The 22,872-nt window shown below is 51.1% G+C and overlaps 1 protein-coding gene across 1 annotated transcript in view; it reads right to left on the bottom strand.

Moving 5' to 3' along the window:
- The window catches only part of LOC140492195 (E3 ubiquitin/ISG15 ligase TRIM25-like), a 67,810-nt gene that overhangs the window by 8,271 nt on the left and 36,667 nt on the right, over window positions 1-22,872 (bottom strand). Inside the window, exon 4 of the mRNA XM_072591071.1 lies at window positions 9,084-9,106. Coding sequence (XP_072447172.1) covers window positions 9,084-9,106 — 23 coding nt within the window. The remainder of the gene's footprint in view (window positions 1-9,083; window positions 9,107-22,872) is intronic.

Genomic DNA, 22,872 nt, shown 5'->3' with positions numbered 1-22,872 from the left:
TTTATTTCACCTCTTTTTTAATCAATATATACTATGTTGTTGTATAAATAAAGGGCACTGAGAAGTATGAAAGAACAGGTGGGAGGGAAAACAGTCACTACATGTATATTCTTCCGGTGGTGAGTAGTCTCCAGAGGTCAAACGACCCCAGTGGAGAAATGCTGTTGGCGAACCGGCAGTGGCTAATTGGCGGCAGTGAATCGTCACCCACCCAGCTGTTAGACTGGGTTTTCAGCAGGTAATCAGGGAACCAACAAGATGTAAAATCAACTCGATCTCACCCTGTCCAATGTATCTATCGATGTCAGTATCAGTAACAGTGACTGCTACATCTCTGGCACTATGGGCCATTGGCAGCAGCAGAACTACATTTTACCAGTTTGAATTACTCCACACAATGTTAAGAAACAGCTGAAGAGACTGAACACTGCAAGCGATACAATATACTGGCAACAGAACTGAAGACTTGTGCTTGAGAATGAGTTGTGCAGGTGGCCAGGTTGTTCCACTGCTGCTGAAATATGACATTTGCCAGACAATGTGGAACATGTTGGACACTACCCTGAAGATCACCTGCAGAGCTGTCCTGAGACTACAATAATTAACTAGAAGATAGTGAGGACTGCAGATGCTGGAGATCAGAGTCAAGAGTGTAGTGCTGGAAGAGCACAGCAGGTCAGGCAGCATCTGAGGAGCAGGAGAATCGGTATTTTGGGCATAAGCTCTTCATCAGCACTACACTCTTGACTACAATAATTAACACCCAGCAATCTCAAAGAACTGCAGATGCTGGAAATCAGAAACAAAAACAGAAAAACAAAAACTTGACATACTCTTGGGAAATAAGGCAGGGCAAGTGACTGAGGAGCACTTTGGGCCCAGCGACCATAATTCTATTAGATTTAAAATAATGCTGGAAAAGGATAGACCAGATCTAAAAGTTGAAGTTCTAAATTGGAGAAAGGCCAATTTTGATGGTATTAGGCAAGAACTTCCAAAAGCTGAATGGGGGCAGATGTTCACAGGTAAAGGGACAGCTGGAAAATGGGAAGCCTTCAGAAATGAGATAACAAGAATCCAGAGAAAGTATATTCCTGTTAGGGTGAAAGGAAAGGCTGGTAGGTGTAGGGAATGCTGGATGACTAAAGAAATTGAGGGTTTGGTTAAGAAAAAGAAGGAAGCATATGTCACGTATAGACAGGATAGATCGAGTGAATCCTTAGAATAGTATAAAGGCAGTAGGAGTATACTTAAGAGGAAAATCAGGAGGGCAAAAAGGGGACATGAGATAGCTTTGGCAAATGGAATTAAAGAGAATCCAAAGAGTTTTTACAAATACATTAAGGACAAAAGGGTAACTATGGAGAGAATAGGGCCCCTCAACGAACAGCAAAGCGGCTTTTGTGTGGAGCCGCAGAAAATGGGGGAGATACTAAATGAGTATTTTGCATCAGTATTTACTGTGGAAAAGGATATGGAAGATATAGACTGTAGGGAAATAGATGGTGACATCTTGCAAAATGTCCAGATTACAGAGGAAGAAGTGTTGGATGTCTTGAAATGCATAAAGGTGGATAAATCCCCAGGACCTGATCACGTGGACCCTAGAATGTTTTGGGAAGCTAGAGATGTGATTGCTGGGCCTCTTGCTGAGATATTTGTATCACCGATAGTCACAGGTGAGGTGCTGGAAGACTGGAGGTTGGCTAACATGGTGCCACTGTTTAAGAAGGGTGGTAAGGATAAGCCAGGGAACTATAGACCAGTGAGCCTGACGTCAGTGGTGGGCAAGTTGTTGGAGGGAATCCTGAGGGACAGGATGTACATGTATTTGGAAAGGCAAGGACTGATTAGGGACAGTCAACATGGCTTTGTGCGTGGAAAATCATATCTCACAAACTTGATTGCATTTTTTGAAGAAGTAACAAAGAGGATTGATGAGGGCAGAGTGGTAGATGTGATTTATATGGAATTCAGTAAGGCGTTTGACAAGGTTTCCCATGGTTAGATCTCATGGAATACAGGGAGAACTAGCCATTTGGATGTAGAATTGGCTCAAAGGTAGAAGACAGAGGGTGGTAGTGGAGGGTTGTTTTTCAGACTGGAGGCCTGGTGACCAGTGGAGTGCCACAAGGATCGATGCTGGGTCCTCTACTTTTTGTAATTTACATAAATGATTTGAATGCGAACATATGAGGTACAGTTAGTAAGTTTGCAGATGACACCAAAATTGGAGGTGTAGTGGACAGCGAAGACAGTTACCTCAAATTACAACAGGATCTGGACCAGATGGGCCAATGGGCTGAAAAGTGGCAGATGGAGTTTAATTCAGATAAATGCGAAGTGCTGCATTTTGGGAAAGCAAATCAGGGCAGGATGTATGCACTTAATGGTAAGGTCCTAGGGAGTGTTGCTGAAAAAAGAGACCTTGGAGTGCAGGTACATAGCTCCTTGAAAGTGGAGTCACAGGTAGATAGGATAGTGAAGGTGGCGTTTGGTATGCTTTCCTTTATTGGTCAGAGTATTGAGTACAGGAGTTCATGTTGCATCTGTACAGGACATTGGTTAGGCCACTGTTGGAATATTGCATGCAATTCTGGTCTCCTTCCTATCAGAAAGATGTTGTGAAACTTGAAAGGGTTCAGAAAAGATTTACAAGGATGTTGCCAAGGTTGGAGGATTTGAGCTACAGGGAGAGGCTGAACAGGCTGGGGCTGTTTTCCCTGGAGCGTCGGAGGCTGAGGGGTGACCTTATAGAGGTTTACAAACTTATGAGGGGCATGGATAGGGTAAATAGGCAAAGTCTTTTCCCTGGGATCGGCGAGTCCTGAGCTAGAGGGCATAGGTTAAGGGTGAGAGGGGAAAGATATAAAAGAGACCTAAGGGGCAACTTTTTCACACAGAGAGTGGTACGTGAATGGACTGAGCTGCCAGAGGAAGTGATGGAGACTGGTACAATTGCAACATTTAATGGTCTTTTCTCATCAGAGAGCGGCGGGAGCTGGGTGGAAGTGAAGGCAGAGCACAAAGCTGGTCGGGAAGGTAAGTGATTGTTATTAGAGTGGGTGTGTTCTAGACCCCAGGTCCTATATAGTAGGGCCTCCTCCTCTAACCTAAATTAAGAGTCCACAGACTTGCCCTAAAAAGAAGTTTCTGTGGATTGAAGAGTGAGGCTTTAGCTCAGGAGTCTTTGACAAGGAGGTTGAGTGAAGTGATTACGCCACAGTTGAAAAGTGTGAAGACATGACTGCCCAGCTGCTTCAGTGTGCTACGTGCTTGATGTGGGAGGTCAACGACTCTGGTGTGTCTGGCTCGTATAAGTGTGTGCAAGTTCAGCTACTGATAGAGCATATTGCAGCACTGATGAAAGAACTCGAGGACCTTAGGCTCCTCCGAGAGAACGAGATCTTTCTGGACAAGACCTTCAGTGAGGTTATTACACCAATCATACCAGAAGAGAGCAGAAGAGAGCAGACAATGAGGAAGGCAGAGAGGAGACAGGTGCTAGAGACCCCGGGGGAAGTACCTGTCAGGAACAAGTTGAATCTTTTGGAAACAGTAGAGACAGATGACACTGCCAGTCCACGAGGCGGCCAGGTCTGTCAATCAAATGTTGGCGCAGAGGCACAGCGGAAGAGTCGGACATCGCACAGAGCCGTGGTAATAGGGGACTCCATAGTGAGAGGAACTGACCGGGGTTTTTGTGGTAGCAGACGAGACTTAAGGATGGTGTTTTGCCTTCCTGGTGCCAGGGTTAAAGACATCACAGACAGAGTGCAGGAAATCCTCAAGGATGAAGGTGAAGAGACAGAGTTGATGGTACATGTCGGCACGAATGATGTCAGGAAGAGGAGGAGGAACATACTACAGCGGGACTTCGGAGAACTAGGAAGAAGGCTGAAAAGCAGGACGTCCAAGGTGGTTATCTCCGGTTTGCTTCCAGTTCCTCAGGCTGGTGAGGCCAGAAACAGGGAGATAATGGACTTGAACGTGTGGCTGGGGAACTGGTGCAGGAAGCAAGGTTTTAAATTCTTGGATCACTGGGGTATGTTTTACGGTAAGCATAAATTATACAAGAGAGATGGTGTGCACCTTAATAAGTTAGGGACCAGCATTCTGGCAGGCAGGTTTGCTACTACAACACAGCTACATTTAAACTAAGTAGCTGGGGGTGGGGGGGGAGGGGAAATCTGGATGTTTAAGAAGGAAATTGAAGGGAAAGTTAGAACAAAAGAAGTCAAGAAAGCCAACTGTGTCAATGAGGCAGAAAGGGATCATGCTGTAAGGTTGAGTGAAATAGGAGTTGATGGGAAGGGTGAGGGCAGTAACAAATTAAAAATACTATACATGAATGCACGAAGCATTAGAAATAAGATGGATGAGCTTGAGGCTCTTTTGGAAATTGGCAGATACGATATTGTGGGGATAACTGAGACGTGGCTTCAAGTGGACAGGGCCTGGGAAATGAATATTCATGGCTACACGTGCTATCATAAGGATAGACTGACGGGCAGAGGGGGTGGGGTGGCCTTGTTGGTAAGGGATGATATTCAGTCCCTTGCCCGGGGGGACCTAGAATCAGGGGATGTAAAGTCAGTGTGGATAGAGCTAAGAAATACTAAGGGTAAAAAGACCCTCTTGGGAGTTACCTACAGGCCCCCAAACAGTAGTCTGGATGTCGGATGGAAGTTGAATCAGGAGCTGAAACTGGCCTGTCGCAAAGATGTTATTACAGTTGTTATAGGGGATTTCAACATGCAGGTAGACTGGGAGAATCAGGATGGTATTGGACCTCAAAAAAGAGATTTTGTGGAGTGACTCAGAGATGGATTCTTAGAACAGCTGGTGCTGGAGCCTACCAGGGAGAAGGCAATTCTGGATCTGGTATTGTGCAACAAACCAGAATTGGCCAGAGACCTCGAAGTGAAAGAGCCATTGGGAAGTAGTGACCATAATACAATAAGCTTCAATCTGCAATTTGAGAGGGAGAAGGTACAATCGGAAGTGACAATATTTCAGTTGAATAAAGGGAACTATGGAGCTATGAGGGAGGAGCCTTAGCAGGGATGACAGTGGAGGAACAATGGCGGATATTTCTGTGTGTAATGCAGAAGTTGCAGGATCAGTTCATTCCAAAAAGGAAGAAAGATCCTAGGAGGAGGCATGGGTGGCCGTGGCTGACGAGGGAAGTTAAGAAACATATAAAGTTAAAAGTGAAAAAGTATAACATAGCAAAGATAAGTGGGAAAACAGAGGACTGGGAAGCTTTTAAAGAACAACAGAGGATTACTAAAAAGGAAATACGCAGCGAAAAAATGAGGTACAAAGGTAAATTGGCTAATAATGTAAAGGAGGATAGTATAAGCTTTTTTAGGTATGTGAAAAGCAAAACAATGGTGAAGACTAAAATTGGGCCCTTGAAGACAGAAACAGGGGAATACATTATGGGGAACAAAGAAATGGCAGCAGAATTGAATTGGTATTTCAGATCTGTGTTCACTGGGGAAGACGCAAGCAATCTCCCTGAGGTAACAGTGGCTGAAGGACCTGAACTTAAGGGAATTTATATTTGCCAGGAATTGGTGTTGGAGAGACTGTTAGGTCTGAAGGTTGTTAAGTCCCCAGGGCCTGATGGTCTACATCCCAGGGTACTGAAGGAGGTGGCTTGAGAAATCGTGGATGTGTTGGTAATTATTTTCCAGAGTTCGATAGATTCGGGATCAGTTCCTGCGGATTGGAGGAAGGCTAATGTTATACCACTTTTTAAGAAAGGTGGGAGAGAGAAAGCAGGAAATTATAGACCAGTTAGTCTATAAACCTCAGTGGTGGGAAAGATGCTGGAGTCAATTATAAAGGATGAAATTACGACACATCTGGATAGTAGTAACAGGATAGGTCAGAGTCAGCATGGATTAATGAAGGGGAAATCCTGCTTGACTAATCTTCTGGATTTTTTTGAGGATGTAACTTTGAAGATGGATGAGGGAGATCCAGTAGATGTGGTGTACCTGGACTTTCAGAAAGCTTTTGATAAAGTCCCACATAGGAGGTTAGTGAGCAAAATTAGGGTGCGCGGTATTGGGGGCAAAATACTAACTTGAATTGAAAGTTGGTTGGCTGATAGGAAACAAAGAGTAGTGATAAACGGCTCCATTTCGGAACGGCAGGCAGTGACCAGTGGGGTACCGCAGGGATCAGTACTAGGACCGCAGCATTTTACAATATATGTTAATGATATAAAAGATGGTATTAGCAATAACATTAGCAAATTTGCTGATGATACTAAGCTGGGTGGCAGGGTGAAATGTGATGAGGATGTTAGCAGATTACAGGGTGACCTGGGCAAGTTAGGTGAGTGGGCAGATGCATGGCAGATGCAATTTAATGTGGATAACTGTATGGTTATTCACTTTGGTGGCAAGAACAGGAAGGCAGATTACTACCTAAATGGAATCAATTTAGGTAAAGGGGCAGTACAGAGAGATCTGGGTGTTCTTGTACACCAGTCAATGAAGGTAGGCATGTAGGTACAGCAGGTAGTGAAGAAGGCTAATAGCATGCTGGCCTTCATAACAAGAGGGATTGAGTATAGAACAAAGAGGTTCTTCTGCAGCTGTACAGGGCCATGATGAGACCACACCTGGAGTACTGTGTACAGTTCTGGTCTCCAAATTTGAGGAAAGACATTCTGGTTATTGAGGGAGTGCAGCGGAGGTTCACGAGGTCAATTCCTGGAATGGTGGGATTACCTTACACTGAAAGACTGGAGTGACTGGGCTTGTATACCCTTGAATTTAGAAGACTGAGAGGGGATCTGATTGAGACTTATAAGATTATGAAAGGATTGGACACTCTGGTGGCATGAAACGTGTTTCCGCTGATGGGTGAGTGCCGAATCAGAGGACACAGCTTAAAAATACAGGACAAAATTTAGGACAGAGATGAGGAGAAACTTCTTCACCCAGAGAGTGTTGGCTGTGTGGAATGCTCTGCCCCAGAGGGCAGTGGAGGCCCAGTCTCTGGATTCATTTAAGAAAGAGTTGGACAGAGCTCTCAAGGATGGTGGAATCAAGGGTTATGGAGATAAGGCAGGAACAGGATACTGATTAAGGATGATCAGCCATGATCATATTGAATGGTGGTGCAGGCTCAAAGGGCAGAATGGCCTGCTCCTGCACCTATTGTCTATTGTCTATTGCATTTGGTTGGGTATATGAATAGGAAGGGTTTGGAGGGATATGGCCGGGTGCTGGAAGATGGGATTGGATTGGATTGGGATATCTGGTCGGCACGGACGGGTTGGACTGAAGGGTCTGTTTTCATGCTGTGCATCTCTATGACTCTATGCCTCTAAATTGCTGGGAAAACTCAGCCGGTCTGACAGCATCTGTGGAGAAAAAGCAGAGTTAACATTTCGGGTCCAGGACTGTTCGTTCTGAAGACGTGTCACTGAACACAGAACATTAACTCTGCTTTCTCTTCACAGGTGCTGTCAGACCTGCTGAGTGTTCCCAGTGATTTCTGGTTTTGAATATGGAAAATTGCCCAGGTATGCTGCAAAAACCATGGCAAATGTAATCTGGCTACCTAGCAGCCTAGCAATTTTCTCTCAATCATCAGCAGTAAAGTGATGAAAGGCACATTTAACAGTGCTATTAAAGAGCATTTTTGAATCAATATACTCCTACTAATGGACACTCAGTTTGCATTCTGTGTTGACAACTCAACCTCTGATTTCATTACAGCCTTAGTCCATACACGGACAGAAGAAATGAATGCAGGAAGTGAGGTGAGAGTCAATACCTTGATATCAAGGCTGTAGCATCAAGGTTCCCAAGCTAGACAGAAGAGAATGGAAATTGGGTAGAAAAGTATCCACTGGTTGGAGTCACACCTATCATAAAATTTGTGGTTGCTGGGATTAGTTATTGTAGTTGAGAGTGAAGTGTTGATGAAGGGCTTATGCCTGAAATATCAAATCCCATGCTCCTCAGATGCTGCCTGACCTGCTGTGCTTTTCCAGCACCACACTCGCAACTCTGATCTCCAGCATCTGCAGTTCTCACTGTCTCTGAGTTATTATTGTAGTCTAAGGACAGCTCTGCAGCTGATCTTCACGGTAGTGTTCAAGTTCCAAACCCGTCTTCAGCAGCTTCATCAATGACCTTTTCTCCACCATAAGGTCAGAAGTGAGGATCTTTGCCGATGATTGCACAATGCTCAGCAGCATTCACAACTCCCCTGAGTCTGTATGCAGCAAGACCTGGGTAATATTCACATTTTTGCTAGTCAGAGGTAAGTAATACATGTCATTTAAGTGTCAGTCAGTGAGCACCTCCCAACAAGGGAGAATCAAACCATTGTCCCTTGATGTTCAATGGCATTGCTGTCACAGAATCTCCCCTGTATCAACATCCAGGGAGTTGTCATTAACCAAACATTGAACTGGACCAACCACATAAATACCTAAATGGCTAAGTGAGCAGGTCAGAGGCTAGGATGTCTGCAGCGAGTAACTCACCTTGACTCCCCAGTGCTTGAACTACCGAGAGAGCATTAGTCGGGGATAGTATGTAATAATCTTCTTCTACCTGAATGAGTGCAGTTCTAACAAAACACAATGGGGCAAAGCAGTTTGTTTGACTGGTATCTCATACAGCACCTTCAATATCCACTCCGTCCACCTCAGACGTACAGTAGCAGTAGTGTGTACCATCTGCAGCAACTCAACGAGACTCCATGAACAGCACCTTCAAAAACCATGACTTTTAGAACCTAAAGGTATAATGACAGCAGATACAAGGACATATCACCACCGTGAGTGTACCACCAGCTCAAGGTGTACAGTGGCATTCAAAACAGCTCACCACCACTTCCTCAATGAATGGAGAATCAATGCTGACCAAAACAGCAGCGCTCACGTGCATGATAAAGAAATACAGCGAAACACCACTCAATATTCCCACCACATGAAAACACCGTATCTGGGAAGGGGTCCAAACCGTGATTCTATTTTCACTCCTTTCCCAGATCCAGGGAAAGGTTCCCTTTCAGCAGTGACTGTATGACTGAGAGGAACTTACCTGGAAATCAGCTGCGTTGAGTTCTGTGGATAAACAGAGGAGGTTAAAATAGTCAACATTTCAACCAGCACGGAATGGAACTAAACACTAAATGTGGAGTTGAGATGAAAGACTTCAGTGTGGAACAGAAGATGGGACCAGACCATGGGAATGAAGAAAAATTCCACACTGTAATGCACTCCAACCTGGAATGAAAAGTTACCAACTTTACACATACAGGACAGAGGGAGCACTGACACTCCGAGAGCAGGACAGTGGGAGCACTGACACTCCGAGAGCAGGACAGAGGGAACACCGACACTCCGAGAGCAGGACAGAGGGAGCACCGACACTCCGAGAGCAGGACAGAGGGAGCACCGACACTCCGAGAGCAGGACAGACGGGTGGACCGACACTCTGAGAGCAGAACAGAGGGGAGACGGACACTCCAAGAGCAGGACAGAGGGATCACCAACACACCGAGATCTGTACAGAGGGAGCGCTGACACACCGAAAGCAGGACATAGGGAGCTCCGACACTCCGATAGCAGGACAGTGGGGGGACTGACACTCCGAGAGCAGGACAGAGGGAGCACCGACACTCCAAGAGCAGCACAGAGGGAGCACCGACACTCCAAGAGCAGCACAGAGGGAGCACCGACACTCCGAGAGCAGGACAGAGGGAGCACCGACACTCCAAGAGCAGCACAGAGGGAGCACCGACACTCCGAGAGCAGGACAGAGGGAACACCGACACTCCGAGAGCAGGACAGAGACAGCACAGACACTCAGAGAGCAGGCCAGAGGGAACACCGACACTCCGAGAGCAGTACACAAGGTGGACTGACACTCCAATAGCAGGACAGCGGGAATACCGACATTCTGAGAGTAGGACGGGGTGGGGTCCAACATTCCAAGAACAGGGCAGAGGGAACACCAACACTCTGAGAGCAAAACAGAAGGGGGACCGACACTCCGAGAGCAGGACAGAGGGAGCGTCAACACTTCGAGAGCAGGACAGAGGGAACACCGACACTCTGAGAGCAGGACAGAAGGGGGGTCAACACTCCGAAAGCAGGACAGAGGGAGCATCAACACTCCGAGAGCAGGACAGAGGGAACACCGACATTCCAAGAGCAGGACAGAGGGAGCATCGACACTCTGAGAGCAGGACAGAGAGAATACCGACACTCCGACAGCAGCACAGAGGGAGCATCGACACTCTGAGAGCAGGACAGAGGGAACACTGACAATCCGAGAGCCGGAAAGTGGGAACATCAACACTCCAAGTGGAGGACAGAGGGAGCACAAACACTCTGAAAGCAGGACATGGGGAACACCGACACTCCGAGAGCAGGACGGGGTGGGGTCCGACATTCCAAGAACAGGCCAGAGGGAACACCCACACTCCGAGATCTGGACAGAGGGAGCAACGACACACCGAGAGCAGGACATAGGGAGAACGACACTCCGAGAGCAGGACAGAGGGAGCACTGACACTCCGAGACCAGGACAGAGGGAGCACAGACACTCAGAGAGCAGGCCAGAATGAACACCGACACTCCGAGCAAGACAGAAGGGGGACTGACACTCCGAGAGCAGGACAGAGGGAGTACCGACACTCTGAGAGCAGAAGAGAGGGGGGACCAACACTCCGAGAGAAGGACAGAGGGAAACTGACACCCTGAGAGCCGTATAGATGAAACGCCCACACTCTGAGAGCAGGATAGAGGGAACACCGACACTCCGAGAACAGGACATAGGGAGCACCGACACTCCGAGAATAGGACGGAGCAACACCAACACTCCAAGAGCAGACCAGAGGGGACACTGACACTCCAACAGCAGGACAGTGGGTGGACCAACACTCCGAGAGCAGGACGGAGAGAACACCGACACTCCGAGAACAGGACAGAGGGGGAACCGACACTCCGAGAGCAGGACAGAGGAATCACCGACACTCCAAGAGCAGGACAGTGGGAGCAGCGACACTCTGACAGCAGGACAGAGGAAGAACTGACATTCCGAGAGGAGGCCAGAGGGAACCCCGACACTCCGAGAGCAGGACAGAAGGGGGACCAACACTCCATGAGCAGGACAGAGGGAGCACCAACATTCTGAGAGCAGGACAGGGGTGACCGACATTCCAAGAGCAGAACTGAGGGAACATCGACATTCTGAGAGCAGGACAGGGGGGGAACCGACATTCAAAGAGCAGGAAAGAGGGAACACCGAACTCCGAGAGCAGGACAGAGGAAGCACTGACATTCTGAGAGCAGGACAGGGGGGGAACGACATTCCAAGAGCAGGTCAGAGGGAACACTGACACACCGAGAGCAGGACAGAAGGGGGACCAGCATTCCGAGAGCAGGATAGAGGGAAACTGACCCTCTGAGAGCTGTATAGATGAAACGCCTACACTCTGAGAGCAGGACATAGGGAGCACCGACACACCGAGAATAGGACGGAGCAACACCGATACTCCGGGAGCAGACCAGAGGGGACACCGACACTCCAACAGCAGGACAGTGGGTGGACCGACACTCCGAGAGCAGGACAGGGCAACACCGACACTCCGAGAGCAGGACAGAGGGAACACCGACACTCCGAGAGCAGGACAGAGGGAACACCGACTCTCCGAGAGCAGGACAGCGGGAGAAGCGACACTCAGGGAACAGGGCAGAGGGAACACCAACTGTCCGAGAGCAGGACAAAGGGAACACCAGAAACTCCGAGCGCAGGACAGAGGGAACACCGACACTCCAAGAGCAGGACAGAGGAAACACCGACACTGAGAGCAGGACAGAGGGAACACTGACACTCCGAGTGCAGGACAGAGGGAACACCGACATTCCATGAGCAGGACGGAGGGAAAACCTACACTCCAAGAGCAGGACAGAGGGAATACCGGAAACTCCGAGAGCAGGACAGAGGGAACACCGAAACTCCGAGAGCAGGACACAGGGTTCATCGACACTCCGACATTCCGAGAGCAGGACAGAAGGAACATCGACACTCCGAGAGCAGGACAGAGGGAGCAACGACACTCCGAGAGCAGGACAGAGGGAACACTGCCACTCCGAGTGCAGGACAGAGGGAACACCGACATTCCATGAGCAGGACGGAGGGAAAACCTACATTCCGAGAGCAGGACAGAGGGAACACCAGAAACTCCGAGATCAGGACGGGGGAATACCGACACTCCGACAGCAGGACACAGGGATCACCGACATTCAGACAGCAGGACAGAGGAAGCACTGATATTCCGAGAGCAGGACAGAGGGAACATCGACACTCCGAGAGCAGGACAGAGGGAGCATTGACAATCCGAGAGCAGCACAGAGGGAGCACCGACACTCCGAGAGCTGGACAGAGGGAACACTGCCACTCCGAGTGCAGGACAGAGGGAACACCGACATTCCATGAACAAGACGGAGGGAAAACCTACATTCCGAGAGCAGGACAGAGGGAACACCAGAAACTCCGAGATCAGGACAGGGGGAACACCGACACTCCGACAGCAGGACACAGGGATCACCGACACTCAGACAGCAGGACAGAGGAAGCACTGACATTCCGAGAGCAGGACAGAGGGAACATCGACACTCTGAGAGCAGGACAGAGGGAGCACGGACAGTTCAAGAGCAGGGCAGAGAGGGGGAACCGACACTCCGAGATCAGGACAGTGGGAAAACCGACATTATGAGAGCAGGAGGCGGAGGAGGTCCGACGTTCCAAGACCAAGATTGAGGGAACACTGACACTCTGAGAGCAGGACGAAAGGGGACCGACACTCCGAGAGCAGGACAGAGGGAGCACCAACACTCTGAGAGCAGGACGGGGCAATACCAACACTCCGAGAGCAGGACAGGGGAAACACTGACACTCCAAGAGCAGGATGGAGGGAACACCGACTCTGAGAGCAGGACAGCGGGAGCAGCGACACTCAGGGAGCAGGACAGAGGTAACACTGACATTCTGAGTGCAGGACAGAGGGAACACCGACAATCCGAGAGCAGGACAGAGGGAACACCGACACTCCAAGAGCAGGACAGAGGGAACACCGACATCTGAGAGCAGGACAGAGGGAGCACGGACACTCCGAGAGCAGGACACAGGGAGAATCGACAATCCGAGATCGGGACAGTGGGAACACCGACATTCTGAGAGCAGGAGGCGGGGTGGTCCGACGTTCCAAGACCAGGACAGAGGGAACACTGACACTCTGAGAGCAGGACGAAGGGGGACCAACACTCCGAGAGCAGGACAGAGGGCCCACCAATACTCCGAGAGCAGGACGGGGCAACACCGACACTCCGAGAGCAGGACAGAGGGGGGACCAGCACTCCAGAGCAGGACAGGGCAACACTGACACTCCAACAGCAGGACAGTGGGTGGACCGACACTCCGAGAGCAGGACGGGGCAACACCGACACTCCGAGAGCAGGACAGAGGGAACACCGACACTCCCAGAGCAGGATAGAGGGAACACCGACTCTCCGAGAGCAGGACAGCGGGAGCAGCGACACTCAGGGAGCAGGGCAGAGGGAACACCAACTGTCCGAGAGTAAGACAGAGGGAACACCAGAAACTCCGAGCGCAGGACAGAGGAACACTGACACTCTGAGAGCAGGACAGAGGAAACACCCACACTCTGAGAGCAGGACAGAGGGAACACCGACACTCCGAGTGCAGGACAGAGGGAACACCGACATTCCATGAGCAGGACGGAGGGAAAACCTACACTCCAAGAGCAGGACAGAGGGAAACCGGAAACTTCGAGAGCAGGAAAGAGGGAACACCGAAACTCTGAGAGCAGGAAACAGGGTTCATCGACATTCCGATATTCCGAGAGCAGGACGGAGGGAAAACCTACACACCGAGAGCAGGACAGAGGGAACACTGGAAACTCCGAGAGCAGGACACAGGGATCACCGACACTCCGACAGCACGACAGAGGAAGCACTGACATTCCGAGAGCAGGACAGAGGGAACATCGACACTCCGAGAGCAGGACAGAGGGATCACCGACACTCCAAGAGCAGGACAGAGGGAACACCGACATTCCATGAGCAGGACGGAGGGAAAACCTACACTCCGAGAGCAGGACAGAGGGAACACCGACACTCCGAGAGCAGGACAGAGAGGTGGACCGACACTCCGAGAGCAGGACAGAGGGAGAACCGACAATCCGAGATCAGGACAGTGGGAACACCGACATTCTGAGAGCAGGAGGCGGGGGAGGTCCGACGTTCCAAGACCAGGACAGAGGGAACACTGACACTCAGAGAGCAGGACGAAGGAGGACCAACATTCTGAGAGCAAGACAGAGGGAGCACCAACATTCCGAGAGCAGGACAGAGAGAGTACAGACTCTCAGAGAGCAGGCCAGAGGGAACACCGACATTCCGAGAGCAGGACAGTGGGAACACCGACATTCTGAGAGCAGGACGGTGGTGGGGGGGGGGGGGGGGGGGGACAGACATTCCAAGAGCAGGCCAGAGGGAACACTGACACTCTGAGAGCAGGACGGGGCAACACCGACACTTCGAGAGCAGGACAGAGGGAACACCGACACTCCGAGAGCAGGACGGGGGTGGACCAGCACTCCGAGAGCAGGACAGGGCAACACCGACACTCCGAGAGCAGGACAGAGAGAACACCGACACTCCGAGAGCAGGACAGAGAGAACACGAACACTCCAAGAGCAGGACAGAGGGGGGACTGGCACTCCGAGTGCAGGACAGAGGGAACACCGACACTCCGAGAGCAGGACAGTGGGAACACCGACAGAGAGAGCATAGACACTCAGAGAGCAGGACAGATGGAACACTGGAAACTCCGAGAGCAAGACAGAGGGAACACAGACATTCCGAGAGCAGGAGAGAGAGAGCACAGACACTCAGAGAGCAGGCCAGAGGGAACACCGACGCTCCGAGAGCAGGACAGAAGGGGGACCAACACACCGAGAGCAGTTCGGAGGGAGCACCGACATTCCGAGAGCAGGAGAGTCTGTGCCTTGCTCTGAAACCTAGCAGCTTTTGGAGCTAAAAGGAGTTGCTTAAAGTAAAGTCTCTTCAACTACAAAGTTATATTTACTCCTTCCGTGTCAGTGAAATTTAGTTATTCAAATTCACTACCTTGACAAGTAGATTGGATATAGTGGCTGGAAAATGTTTTCTTTAAAAGGTAATTTTTAAAAAGGTTGTTGCACAATAACCACTGTAAACTATTTTGGAATCGATGGGCCTATTGGTCTGTATTACCGCTTGCAGCCTTATTTTGTTTCAAGGCTGTCATATGATTACTTAGGATTTTTTTTCAGTTGTTTAAAAGGACCTCTTTCACTATTGTGGAAATCAGTAGGTGTTGAAAGACCAGGATAATGGTTGGAAAGGTCACTGAATAATCTGACTTCAGCACCGAGAACAATAAGAATGGGAATGCACATTCTGTGCATTTCTGAATCCACAGTTCTGCAAACTGTTGCTGCAGATGGTTGTGGCATGGGAATCATCCACCTTTTAATAAGCACTGGTCAAATCTGAGACCTACTGGCTTGACTTACAGAATGAGAAATTTTGAGATGCTGTGACAACTCATTGATTGTCCAGATCAAAATGTTCCTGGCTTTGAATAAATTTTAAAATTGGAAATTGCATGCCCATGTGGATCTGTTGAAAACTCTGCCACTGAGGTCTCCTTTGAAAACAGAGATTGTGATGTGAGCATTATCTCTTGATTTATGTGATTTTGTATTGATGATGAGCAATGGCAAATGATAGAAACTTTTTTTTAAATAAAGGGAAAAATCTGAAATCTTAAAATGGTTTCTTAACGTTTTCACCTAAATTTGTATAACGCATCGTCACCTTTCCTGACAAGGTGCCTTTGACAATCATAGTCAGGCTGTGTAAAGCAACCTTCCTTCATCTAGCAAGGTTTCCTCTGAAGCTGGCTGAGTGGGGTTTTGAAGGATTTTGAAAAAGTGCCCCAGTGAAAAATTTGAGATGTCACTCAGCATTGAAATAAGGATAATTTTTATTATACTTGCTGCAGTGAATACCACCAAAAGGCATCTGCGCTGAGGTTAGTCCAGGTGTGTGTTTCTGTGAATCAACCATGACTACTCCTACTCAGGCTCCTCGTTTCAGATGATCCTAACTTGTGGGTAGGTTGAATTTTAACAGAAGTATTCATCTTGCTAAACCATTTAAAAGGCATCTTGATGGGTATATGAACAGGAAGGGTTCAGAAGGGTAAGGGCTAAATGCTGGCAAGAGGTTTATAAAGTCATGAGGGGTATGGATAGGATAAATAGACAAGGCTGAGGCACTTGGGCCTTTTCTCATTGGAGAAAAGAAGGTTTAGGGGAGATTTGATAGAGGTGTACAAGATGATTAGGGGTTTAGATAGGGTTGACAGTGAGAACCTTTTTCCGCTAATGAAGTCAGCTGTTACTAGGGGACACAGCTTTAAATTAAGGGGTGGTAGGTATAGGACAGATGTTAGGGGTAGATTTTTTACTCAGCGGGTTGTGAGTTCATGGAATGCCCTGCCAGTAGCAGTGGTGGACTCTCCCTCTTTATGGTCATTTCAGCGGGCATTGGACAAGCATATGGAGGTTATTGGGCTAGTGTAGGTTAGGTAGGCTTCGGTCTGCGCAACATCGAGGGCTGAAGGGCCTGTACTGCACTGTATTTTTCTATGTTCTATGTTCTATGATAGTGGTAACACTGACACTCCGAGAGCAGGACAGAGGGAACACTGTCATTCCAAGAGCAGGACAGAGGGAACACCAACAGTCCGAGAGCAGGACAGAAGGGGGACCGACACACCAAGAGCAGTACAGAGGGAGCACCGACATTCCGAGAGCTGGACAGAGGGAACACTGTCATTCCGAGAGCAGGACAGAGGGAACACCGGAAATTTCGAGAGCAGGACAAAGGGAACACCGATACTCAGAGAGCAGGACAGAGGGAACACTGACACTCTGACAGCAGGACAGAGGAAGCACTGATATTCCGAGAGCAGGACAGAGGGAACACCGACAAACTCCGACAGCAGGACAGAGGGAGCCCTGACACGCTGAGAGCAGGACAGAGGGAGCACCAACACTCTGAGAGCAGGACAGAGAGAACACCAACACTCCGAGAGCAGGACAGAGGGAGGACCGGCACTCCGAGAGCAGGACGGGGCAAAACCAACACTCCGAGAGCAGGACAGAGAGAACACCGACACTACGAGAGCAGGACAGAGGGAATAACAGAAACTCTGAGCGCATGACAGAGGAAACACTGACACTCTGAGAGCAGGACAGAAGGGAGACCAACACTCCGAGAGCAGGACAGAGGGGACACCGACATTCCAACAGCAGGACAGTGGGTGGAGCAGCACTCCGAGAGCAGGACACAGGGAACATCGACTCTCTGAGAGCAGGACAGAGGGAACACCGACATTGCATGAGCAGGACGGAGGGAACAACGACACTCCGAGAACAGGACAGAGGGAGCACCTACACTCCGAGAGCAGGACAGAGGGAACACCGACACTCCAACAGTAGGACAGAGGAAGCACTGACATTCCGAGAGTAGGACAGAGGGAAAACCAACACTCCAAGAGCAGGACAGAGGGAGCACGGACAGATCGAGAGCAGGACAGAGGGAGAATCGAGAATCCGAGAGCAGGACAGAAGGCGGACCGACACTCCGAGAGCAGGACAGAGCGAGCACCAACACTCCGACTGAAGCACAGAGGGAGTATCGACATTCCGAGAGCAGGACAGAGGGCGCACCAACACTCAGGGAGCAGGACAGAGGGAACACCAACTGTCCGAGAGTAGGACAGAGGGAACACCAGAAACTCAGAGCGCAGGACAGAGGGAACACCGACACTCCGAGAGCAGGACAGAAGGGGGTCCTGCACACCAAGAGCAGTACAGAGGGAGCACAGACATTCCGAGAGCTGGACAGAGGGAATACCGACATTCCGAGAGCAGGACAGATGGAACAGCGACACTCCGACAGCAGGACAGAGGAAGCACTGACATTCCGAGAGCAGGACAGAGGGAACACCGACAATCTGACAGCAGGACAGAGGAAGCACTGACATTCTGACAGCAGGTCAGAGGGAACACCGACAATCCAAGAGCAGGACAGTGGGAACACCGACACTCTGAGAGGAGGACAGAGGGAACACCGACAATCCAAGAGCAGGACAGTGGGAACACTGACACTCCAAGAGCAGGACAGTAGGGGGACCGACACTCCAAGTGCAGGACAGAGGGAGCACCAACATTCCGAGAGCAAGACAGAGAGAGCACAGACACTCCGAGAGCAGGCCAGAGGGAACATCAACACTCCGAGAGCAGGACAGAAGGGAGACCGACACTCCGAGAGCAGGCCAGAAGGGGACCAACACACCGAGAGAAGTATGGAGGGAGCACCGCATTCCGAGAGCAGGACAGAGGAAGCACGGCCATTCCGAGAGCAGGATAGAGGGGTGGGGCCGACAATCCGAGAGCAGGAGAGAGGGAGCACCGACAATCTGAGAGCAGGACAATGGGAACACTGACACCCTGAGAGCAGGACAGAAGTTGGACCGACACTCCAAGAGCAGGACAGAGTGAGCACCGACACTCCGAGAGCAGGACAGAGGGAACACCTTCATTCCAAGAGCAGGACAGAGGGAACACTGATACTCCGAGAGGAGGACAGAAGGGGGACCAACACACCAAGAGCAGTACAGAGAGAGCACCGACATTCCGAAAGCTGGACAGACGGAACACCAGAAATTTCGAGAGCAAGACAGAGGGAGCACCGACAAACTCCGACAGCAGGACAGAGTGAGCACCGCCACTCCGAGAGCAGGACACAGGGAACACCGGAAATTTCGAGAGCAGGACAAAGGGAACACTGACATTCCGAGAGCAGGACAGAGGGAACACCGACAAACTCCGACAGCAGGACAGAGTGTGCAGCGCCACTCCGAGAGCAGCACAGAAGGAGCCCTGACACGCTGAGAGCAGGACAGAGGGAGCACGGATGGTCAGAGAGCAGGACATAAGGGGGACCAACACTCCATGAGCAGGACAGAGGGAGCACCGACACTCCGAGAGCAGAAATGAGGGAACACTGATACTCTGAGAGCAGGACAGAAGGGAGACCGGCACTCCGAGTGCAGGACAGAGGGAACACCGACACTCCAAGAGCAGGACAGAGGGAACACAGACTCTCCGAAAGAAGGACAGCGGGAGCACCGACACTCAGGGAGCAGGACAGAGGGAACACCGACACTCCGAGAGCAGGACAGAGGGAACACCGGAAACTCTGAGAGTAGGACAGAGGGAACACCGACACTCCAACAGCAGGACAGAGGAAGCACTGACATTCCAAGAGCAGAACAGAGGGTACATCGACACGCCGAGAGCAGGACAGAGGGAGCACGGACAGTCCGAGAGCAGTACAGAGTAGTGGACCGACACTCCCTAGAGCAGGACAGGGGAACACCGACAATCCAAGAGCAGCACGGAGGGAGCGCCAACATTACGAGAGCAGGACAGTGAGAGCACAGACACTCAGAGAGCAGGACAGAAGGGGGACCAATACACAGAGAGCAGCACGGAGGGAGCACCGACACTCCGAGAGCAGGACAGAGGGAACACCAGAAACTCTGAGCGCAGGACAGAGGAAACACTGACACTCTGAGAGCAGGGCAGAGGGAGCACCAACACTCCGAGAGCAGGACAAAAGGGAGACCGACACTCCGAGAGCATGACAGAGGGGACACCGACACTCCGAGAGCAGGACAGAGGGAACACCGACATTCTGAGAGCAGGACAGAGGGAGCATGGACAGTTCGAGAGCAGGACAGAGGGAACACCGGAAATTTCGAGAGCAGGACAAAGGGAACACCGATACTCAGAGAGCAGGACAGAGGGAACACTGACACTCTGACAGCAGGACAGAGGAAGCACTGATATTCCGAGAGCAGGACAGAGGGAACACCGACAAACTCCGACAGCAGGACAGAGGGAGCCCTGACACGCTGAGAGCAGGACAGAGGGAGCACCAACACTCTGAGAGCAGGACAGAGGGAGCACCAACACTCTGAGAGCAGGACAGAGAGAACACCAACACTCCGAGAGCAGGACAGAGGGAGGACCGGCACTCCGAGAGCAGGACGGGGCAAAACCAACACTCCGAGAGCAGGACAGAGAGAACACCGACACTACGAGAGCAGGACAGAGGGAACAACAGAAACTCTGAGCGCATGACAGAGGAAACACTGACACTCTGAGAGCAGGACAGAAGGGAGACCAACACTCCGAGAGCAGGACAGAGGGGACACCGACATTCCAACAGCAGGACAGTGGGTGGAGCAGCACTCCGAGAGCAGGACACAGGGAACATCGACTCTCTGAGAGCAGGACAGAGGGAACACCGACATTGCATGAGCAGGACGGAGGGAACAACGACACTCCGAGAACAGGACAGAGGGAGCACCTACACTCCGAGAGCAGGACAGAGGGAACACCGACACTCCAACAGTAGGACAGAGGAAGCACTGACATTCCGAGAGTAGGACAGAGGGAAAACCAACACTCCAAGAGCAGGACAGAGGGAGCACGGACAGATCGAGAGCAGGACAGAGGGAGAATCGAGAATCCGAGAGCAGGACAGAAGGCGGACCGACACTCCGAGAGCAGGACAGAGCGAGCACCAACACTCCGACTGAAGCACAGAGGGAGTATCGACATTCCGAGAGCAGGACAGAGGGCGCACCAACACTCAGGGAGCAGGACAGAGGGAACACCAACTGTCCGAGAGTAGGACAGAGGGAACACCAGAAACTCAGAGCGCAGGACAGAGGGAACACCGACACTCCGAGAGCAGGACAGAAGGGGGTCCTGCACACCAAGAGCAGTACAGAGGGAGCACAGACATTCCGAGAGCTGGACAGAGGGAATACCGACATTCCGAGAGCAGGACAGATGGAACAGCGACACTCCGACAGCAGGACAGAGGAAGCACTGACATTCCGAGAGCAGGACAGAGGGAACACCGACAATCCAAGAGCAGGACAGTGGGAACACCGACACTCTGAGAGGAGGACAGAGGGAACACTGACACTCCAAGAGCAGGACAGTGGGAACACTGACACTCTGAGAGGAGGACAGAGGGAACACCGACAATCCAAGAGCAGGACAGTGGGAACACCGACACTCTGAGAGGAGGACAGAGGGAACACTGACACTCCAAGAGCAGGACAGTAGGGGGACCGACACTCCGAGTGAAGGACAGAGGGAGCACCAACATTCCGAGAGCAGGACAGAGGAAGCACGGCCATTCCGAGAGCAGGATAGAGGGGTGGGGCCGACAATCCGAGAGCAGGAGAGAGGGAGCACCGACAATCTGAGAGCAGGACAATGGGAACACTGACACCCTGAGAGCAGGACAGAAGTTGGACCGACACTCCAAGAGCAGGACAGAGTGAGCACCGACACTCCGAGAGCAGGACAGAGGGAACACCTTCATTCCAAGAGCAGGACAGAGGGAACACTGATACTCCGAGAGGAGGACAGAAGGGGGACCAACACACCAAGAGCAGTACAGAGAGAGCACCGACATTCCGAGAGCTGGACAGACGGAACACCGGAAATTTCGAGAGCAAGACAGAGGGAGCACCGACAAACTCCGACAGCAGGACAGAGTGAGCACCGCCACTCCGAGAGCAGCACACAGGGAACACCGGAAATTTCGAGAGCAGGACAAAGGGAACACTGACATTCCGAGAGCAGGACAGAGGGAACACCGACAAACTCCGACAGCAGGACAGAGTGTGCAGCGCCACTCCGAGAGCAGCACAGAGGGAGCCCTGACACGCTGAGAGCAGGACAGAGGGAGCACGGATGGTCAGAGAGCAGGACATAAGGGGGACCAACACTCCATGAGCTGGACAGAGGGAGCACCGACACTCCGAGAGCAGAAATGAGGGAACACTGATACTCTGAGAGCAGGACAGAAGGGAGACCGGCACTCCGAGTGCAGGACAGAGGGAACACCGACACTCCAAGAGCAGGACAGAGGGAACACAGACTCTCCAAAAGAAGGACAGCGGGAGCACCGACACTCAGGGAGCAGGACAGAGGGAACACCGATACTCCGAGAGCAGGACAGAGGGAACACCGATACTCCGAGAGCAGGACAGAGAGAACACCGACACTCCGAGAACAGGACAGACATTCCAAGGGCAGGACAGAGGGAACACCGACACTCCAAGAGCAGGACTTAGGGAGCACCAAAACTCCGAGAGCAGGACAGAGGTATCACCAACACTTCAAGAGCAGGACAGAGGGGACACCGGAAACTCCGAGAGCAGGACAGAGTGAACACTGACACTCCGACAGCAGGTAAGAGGGAGCAGCGACACATCTGAGGGCAGGCCAGAGGGGGGACCAGCACTCAGAGAGCAGGACAGAGGGAACACCAACACTCTGAGAGCAGGACAGAGGGAACACCGAAACTCTGAGAGCAGGACAGAGGGAGCACTGCCACTCCGAGAGCAGGACAGAGGAATCATCGACACTCCGAGAGCAGGACAGAGGGAACACTGACTCTCCGAGAGAAGAACAGCGGGAGCACCGACACTCAGAGAGCAGGACAGAGGGAACACCGACACTCCGAGATCAGGGAAGAGGGAACACTGACACTCCGACAAACAGGACAGAGGGAACACCGACACTCAGACAGCAGGACAGAGGGAGCACCAAAATTCCGAGAGCAGGACAGTGGGAACACCGACATTCAGA

The sequence above is a fragment of the Chiloscyllium punctatum genome, chromosome 20 (genome assembly GCF_047496795.1).
Source record: "Chiloscyllium punctatum isolate Juve2018m chromosome 20, sChiPun1.3, whole genome shotgun sequence".
NCBI lineage: Eukaryota > Metazoa > Chordata > Chondrichthyes > Orectolobiformes > Hemiscylliidae > Chiloscyllium > Chiloscyllium punctatum.
Note: the sequence above shows the minus strand (reverse complement) of the source record. Positions and strands in the feature narration are given on the sequence as shown.